Source organism: Amblyraja radiata, unplaced genomic scaffold (assembly GCF_010909765.2).
Source record: "Amblyraja radiata isolate CabotCenter1 unplaced genomic scaffold, sAmbRad1.1.pri S95, whole genome shotgun sequence".
NCBI classification, from domain to species: domain Eukaryota; kingdom Metazoa; phylum Chordata; class Chondrichthyes; order Rajiformes; family Rajidae; genus Amblyraja; species Amblyraja radiata.
Genome location: NW_022630177.1, coordinates 191,011 through 198,426, shown reverse-complemented (window position 1 = coordinate 198,426; position 7,416 = coordinate 191,011). Strand labels below are relative to the sequence as shown.

The following is a 7,416-nucleotide window of genomic DNA, read 5'->3' as shown; positions in this document are numbered from 1 at the left end:
TAAAAATAATCAATTCTTGAATACGTTTTATGCACCGAAGAGTAAAACGAGTATTCCCTTCCAACTGGATTAGCAGATCTCCATACATCTATTATATTAGTATTTTTTATATATGTATTTAGAAGTTCGCTAGTTTTAGATTTTAAATTACTCTTCTTTTGTTTTGCTGATTTATCTAGATATGAATCTAAAACACAGTTAAAGTCCCCCCCTATTATCACATTTTGGTAATTAAACTCTGATATTATGTCAATAATTTTATCAAAAAATTGGGGGTATTCAAAATTCGGAGCATAAATATTTATCAAAGTTAGTGGGGTTGCATAAATTTCACCCGAAACTATAATATATCTTCCCTCTTTATCTGATATGGTATTCTTTAATTTAAAAGGAATACCTTTCCTAATAGGAATAGCTGTACCCCTAGATTTAGAAGTAAATGAGGAGTAGTATGTTTGGCCTATCCAATTCGCCTTTAATCTTATTTGTGTTTGTTGTTTCATGTGTGTCTCCTGCAAAAACATTATGCCGCTTTTCAACGATTTTAGTTGGGCAAAAATTTTACCCCTCTTAATTGGTTCGTTGGCACCCCTTATATTCCAACTACAAAATGTAATTCCTCCATTCTTTATTTGTCTATCGTCTTGCATTGTAAATCAAGGTAATATTCCTGAATCATATGGTGCAATCAAATACCTCTGAATTTTAGGACTTGGGTGGTCATCCCGGTTTATTAGATTTATATTGCATCTCCTTCTTGTAAAGTGCCTTAGAAAAAGAAAAAAAGAATGTGATACACAATTACTTTCAAAAAAATTAAACAGATAAAAATCTTGATTGTAGAGATAGAGATATATATATATATATAGAGAGAGAATGAGAGACAGACAGAGAGAGAGAGAGAAAGAGACAGACAGAGAGAAAGCAAGAAACAGAGAGATACACACACAGACAGAAGGAGAGAGAGAAAGGGTGAGGGAGAGAGAGAGATAGAGACAGTGAGAGGGAGAGACAGACGGGGAAAGAGAAAGACAGAAAGAGGGGCGAGAGGGAGAGACAGAGAGAAAGAGAGGGAGAGAGAGACAGATAGACACACACAGAGAGGCAGAGAGAGACAGGGAAACAGAGAGAGAAAGATAGAAAGAGAGAGACGGGGAGACACTGAGGCAGCGAGAGATAGAGGGGCGAGAGAGAGACACAGACAGAGAGAGAAAGACAGAATGAGAGCAAGATATAGAGAGAGAGAGAAACAGATAAACAGAGAAAGAGATAGAGAGAGAGAGAGAGAGAGAGAAAGAGACAGCGAGCGAGAGACAAAGAGAGAAAGAGACAAAACAGACAGAGACAAAGAGAGATGAGAGACAGAGAGATAAAGAGAGAGAGACAGCGAGAAAGATACAGAGAGAGAGAAAGACATAGAGAGAGACAGAAAGAGAGACAAAAAGAGAGAAAGAAGAGAGGGAGCAAGAGAGACAGAGAGAGAAAGAAAGAGACAGACATACACACACAGAGCTACACAGAGAGAGAGAGAGAAAGAATGAGAGGCAGAGTGAGAGACAGACACAGACAGAGAGAATGGGGGAGAAAAAGAGAGAGCGAAACAGAGAGAAACAGACAGAGAGATGGAGAGAGAGAGCAAGGCATAGAGAGAGAGAGACAGAAAGACAGAGAGAGGGAGATAGAGAGACAGAGAGAGACACACACAGAGAGACAGAATGAGAAAGGCAGAGAGAGAGACAAACAGATAAACAGAGAAAGAGGGAGAGAGACAGAGAGACAAATAAGAGAGACAGAGAGAGAAAGAAAGAAAGAAAGAGACAGACACACACAGAGCTACAGAGAGAGAAAGAGAGGCAGTGAGAGACACAGAGAGAAACAGGGAAAGAGACAGTTGCAATCAATAAAGGGCTATAGGCCTATTGTTAGTTTATGTACAGGGACATATCTATCCATGCACTGTATACTTGTATTTATACTTATGCATCTTAAATATGTATGTCATGTTTTTGGCAATATAACAATGTATTTTTTTTATCATGCCAATAAAGTTTTTTAATTTAAATTGAAATTGAATTGACAGAGAGAGAGAGAGAGAGAGAGAGAGAGACAGACAGCGAGAGAGGCAGACAGAAAGTGAGACGGATAGAGAGACATAGAGAGAGACGGAGAGGGAGAGAGGGAGAAAGAGAGACAAAGAGAGAGAGAGATAGAGAGAGACAGAGAGAGAGAACGAAAGAAAGAGAGAGAGACACGGAGACAGAGAGAGATTGAGAGGAGCAGTGAGAGACAGACAGAGAGAGAGAGATGGAGTGAGAGACACAGGGAGAAAGAGACAGACAAAGAGAGAGACAGAGAGAGAACGAAAGAAAGAGAGAGACACACAGAGACAGAGAATATCTGACTAAAATATTTGACAGTGTAATCCAGCCTATTGCGCTTTATGGTAGTGAAGTATGGGGTCCGCTCAGTCACCATAGTTATAGTAAATGGGAAAAACATACAACGGAGGCCCTGCATGCGGAATTTTGTCGGAACATCCTCCGTATCCAAAGGAAAACACCAACAAACGCATGTAGGGTGGAACTAGGCAGACACCCACTGATAATAAATATCCAGAAAAGAGCACTAAATTTTTGGAATCACCTTAAATCTAGGCCCCAGATACCCTCCAGGTTAAAGCCCTTCAAACACAAGAGGTAGGTACTGTGACAAACTACCCCTATTCAGTTAAACCCTATCCAGTTAAACCCTGACCGGCCCCAGATCAATACTGACCCCCAATCACCAGTTAGAGTGAACCAAATTATCAAACAATGTAAAGAAACGTACTTGGAACATTGGGATAAAGAAACCAAAAGCCAAAGCAGATTAGAATGTTACTGTTCCCTAAAAAGAGATTATAAATTGGCAGACTATCTCTCAACTGTTAGAGACATAAAGCAGAGACAGACCCTCACCAAATACAGGTTAAGTGACTACTATTTGGCAGTTGAAAAAGGAAGACAGAAGAGATTCTGGCAACCAAGAGAAAACAGAATATGCGGCCACTGTTTGACAGATGAGGTTGAAACAGAGGTGCACTTCCTCCTAAAATGCACAAAATTTGACAAAACAAGGAAAGCATACTTTGTCAAACCTAGTGTGGCAACCCCTGACTTTAAAGAACTAGATGATACATAAAAACTAAGAATAATCTTTGGCGAAGGAAATACGGCACATCTTGGTGCACAATACGTAACAGCATGCCATAACCTGAGAGACGGTGAATGACCAACATGCACATATGTACGCACACACTAATCGACATTAACTAACACTAAGAAATTAATATTGAATTGCTAAAGTTGCTATTGTGTTGTACTGCTTACAGCTACAAGAACGTGTAGCAATCAATAAAGGGCTATAGGCCTATTGCAAGTTTATGTACAGGGACATATCTATCCATGCACTGTAGACTTGTATTTATACTGATGCATTTTAAATATGTATGTCATGTTTTATACTTTGGCAATATAACAATGTTTTTTTTTATCATGCCAATAAAGTTTTTAAATTGAATTGAAATTGAGAATGAGAGAAGCAGTGAGAGAGACAGAGAGAGAGACAAAGAGAGAGACAGAGAGAGGGAGAAAGCAGAGAGAGGGAGAAAGCAGAGAGAGACACACACAGGGAGAGATAACGACAGAAAGAGAGAGAGGGGGGAAGGGAGAGAGCGAAGCAGAGAGAAAGAGAGGCAGATATACAGAGGGAGAGAGACAGAGAGAAACAGAGAGAGAGACAGTAAGAGACAGACATAGAAAGAGAGAGAGGGAGAGGGAGAGAAAGCCAGAGACAGACACAGACAGAGACAGATAGAGAGAGACATAGAGACCGAGAGAGAGGGGGACAGAGAGAAAGAGAGACAGACAGAGACAAAAAGGGAGAGAGAGGGATATAACAAAGGGCACTATGAAGGCATGAGATGATTGGGAAACTTTCACAGGACAGAAGGAAACAAAACAGCAATACAGGCAGAAAAGATGAAGTATGAAGGAAAGCTGGCCAGGAATATAAAGAAGGACAGTAAAAGCTTCTTTAGATATGTTAAGGGAAAAAGAGAGGGAGAGGGGGAGCAGAGAGAGAGATAGAGGGACAGAGAGAGGGGGGCAGAGAGAGAGGGACAGGGAGAGAGAGAGAGCGAGAGGGACAGGGAGAGAGAGAAAGCGAGAGGGACAGAGAGAGCGATAGAGAAAGAGAGAGAGGGGGGGGGCAGAGAGAGAGAGAGAGAGAGACGCACACACACAGAGACTTTCATAGGACAACAGAAGGAAACAAAACGGGCAATACGGGCTGAAAAGATGAAGTACGAAGGGAAGCTGGCCAGGAATATAAGGAAGGACAGTAAACGCTTCTTTAGATATATTTGGGTAAAAAGAGAGAGAGAGAGGGGGGGCAGAGAGAGAGAGGGGGCAGAGGGACAGGGAGAAACAGAGAAGGGAGAGGGACAGAGAGACAGAGAAGGGAGAGGGATACAGAGAGAGGTACAGAGAGAGAGGGACAGGGAGAGAGGGACAGAGCGAGAGGGACATAGATATAGAGACTGGGATAGTGACCGAGAGGGACAGAGAGAGAGAGAGAGAGAAATAGAGAGACATAGAGAGCGATCCTGAGAGAGGGACAGAGAGAGAGAGACAGACAGAAAGAGACAGAGAGTGACAGAGAGAGACGGGGGGGGACAGAGAGAGGGAGGGACAGATAGAGAGAGAGGGGGGACAGAGAGAGGGACAGAGAGAGAGAGGTGGAGAGAGGGACAGATAGAGAGAGGGACAGAGTGTGCGGACAGAAAGAGAGGGAGAGAGAGAGCGAGAGATGGACAGAGAGAGAGAGAGGCAGGGACAGAGAGAGAGAGAGACGGACTGAGAGATAGTGAGAGAGAGAGGGAGAGAGAGGGACAGAGAGAGAGAGCGAGGGTGGGGCAGAGAGAGATGCAGAGGGAGGGAGGGACAGAGAGACACAGAGACATAGAGAGACACACAGGGAGACAGAGAGAGAGAGCTAGAGAAAGTGAGAGACAGAGAGAGAGAGAGAGAGAGATAGGGAGAGATAAAGAGAGAGAGAGAGACAGCGACAAAAAGAGAGCGAGCGATAGAAAGAATAAGCTGGAGTAATTCAGTGGGTCAGGCAGCATCTGTGGAGAAGATAGACACAAAGTGCTGGAGTAACTCAGCGGGTCAGGCAGCATCTGTGGAGAAAAGGAAAGGGTGACATTTTGGGTCGAGACCCTTCTTTAGTTTAGTTTAGTTTAGAGATGCAGCACGGAAACAGGTCTTTCAGCCCGCGGAGTACGCGCCGACCAGCGATCACCCCGTACACTAGCACTGTCCTACGCACATTAGGGACAATTTAACAATTTTGTGGATGCCGATTAATCTACAATCCTGAAGTCTTTGAAATGTTGGAGGAAACCGGAGCACCCGGAGTAAATACCCACACAGGTCAAGGGGAGAACGTACAAACTCCACACAGACAGCACCCATAGTCAGGATCGAGCCCGGGTCTGTGCCGTGCAGAATTATATAACGGTTTCCTCCGCCATAAACGCACCCAATTTCTGTTAGTAATGTCCTGTTTGCCAGTTTGTTGACCCTCTGTGTTCCGCTCCTGCAGGGTTTAGGAGCCGCAGCTGTGGATGGAGAGACAGGGACATGAGCGGCCATTGAGGTGCCAGTGAGCACCCCCATCTGCTCGGTGTGCCGCTGAGCTCGAGGGGCTTAACTTCGGTGGAGGACCACATGGCGGGGCACAACAAGGAGACGCGTTATGAGTGCGACGTGTGTGGCAAGGCCTGGCAGTACCCGAGCGAGCTGGAGACCCACCGGCAGGTGCACACGGGAGAACGCCCCTTTGACTGCTCCGAGTGTGGCAAGAGCTTCACCCGCTATGACCACCTGCAGCAGCACAACCGCGTGCACTCCGACGAGAGGCCCTTCAACTGCTTGGAATGCGGCAAGAGCTTCACCCACTACAGCAACCTGCTGCGGCACAACCGCATGCACTTCAGCGAGAGGCCCTTCACCTGCTCCGATTGCAGCAAGAGCTTCAAGATGGCAAAACACCTGAAGGTGCACCGGCGGGTGCACACGGGCGAGAAGCCCTCTGGGTGCTCCACCTGTGGTAAGAGGTTTGCCCAGTTGTCAGAGCTGCAGAAGCACCGGCGGCTGCACAGCAGTGAGCAGCCCTTCACCTGCTCCGACTGCGGCAAAAGCTTCAAGTCGTCGCCGGACCTGAAGAGACCCATGTGCCTGCACACTGGGGAACGACCCTACACCTGCAACGACTGCGGCAAGGGCTTCACCCATTCCAGCTACCTGCTGGTGCACCAGCGCACCCACGCCGGCGAGCGTCCGTACACCTGCGCCCATTGCGGCGATGGTTTCGCCCAGTCCAGTCACCTGCTGGTTCACCAGCGAACCCACACCGGCGAGCGCCCTTTCACGTGCGCTCAGTGCGGCAAGAGCTTCACCCGCTCCAGCACCCTGCTGGTGCACCAGCGCACTCACACTGGCGAGCGTCCCTATACCTGTGCCCAGTGCGGCAAGGACTTCACCCGCTCCTCCAAGTTGCTGTCCCACCAGCGGGTGCACGCCGGCGACCGTCCCGTCCCCAGCCCGGTGTGTGGAGAGCGCTTTGCCATGGCCTCCCATGCCCTGTCTCACCAGCACGTGCACACCAGTGGCCCGCCCTACGACTGCCCGTACTGTGGTGAGCAGTTTGACAGCTCACGGGGGTTGCGGCAGCACCGGCGGACCCACGCCGGCGAGCAGCTGCTCCCACTGTGACAAGAGAGGACGGGGCTGCGGGAGCAGCAGCGGATACACACCGGAGAGAGACACTTTGTGTGAACACGGGTTTCACCCGCATGTCTAGACTTTGGCAGCACCAGTGTACCCACAACGGTGAGCGTCCCTTGAGCCCGGTGAACCTGTCCTGTGATAAGGGCTTCACCCGCCTTGACCACCTGCTGGAGCACCGGCGAGTCCACACCGGCCAGCGCCCCTTCACCTGCCCGCTCTGTGGCAAGGCCTTTGCCCGCTCCTCCAGCCTGCTGGCACACCGCCACGTGGATGGATAGGCGCTGTTTAGGTAAACACAAAATGCTGGAAGGAATGGGTGACGTTTCGGGTCGAGACCCTCCTCAGTCTTGACCTGAAACGTCTCCCATTCGTTCTCTCCAGAGATACTGTCTGTCCCGTTGAGTTACTCCAGCACTTTGTGTCCTTTTTGTAAACCAGCATCTGCAGTTCCTTGTTTTTAAACCATTCTGGTTAACCATCTCTGCACCTTCCCCAAAGCCTCCACATCAGTCCTGTAATGGAGTGACCAGAACTGTATGCAATACTCCAAATGCTACCTGACCAATGTCCGGTTTCGGCCCGA

The 7,416-nt window shown here is 47.5% G+C and overlaps 1 protein-coding gene across 1 annotated transcript; it reads left to right on the top strand.

Moving 5' to 3' along the window:
* Positions 1-5,882: 5,882 nt before the first annotated feature.
* On the top strand, positions 5,883-6,572 carry LOC116969656 (zinc finger protein 239-like; the record flags this gene model as incomplete). The annotated part of the gene is made up of 1 exon (XM_033016461.1): positions 5,883-6,572. A coding segment is annotated over exon 1 (543 nt), but the record flags the coding sequence as incomplete, so codon positions are not given.
* Between the last annotated feature and the right edge of the window lie 844 nt (positions 6,573-7,416).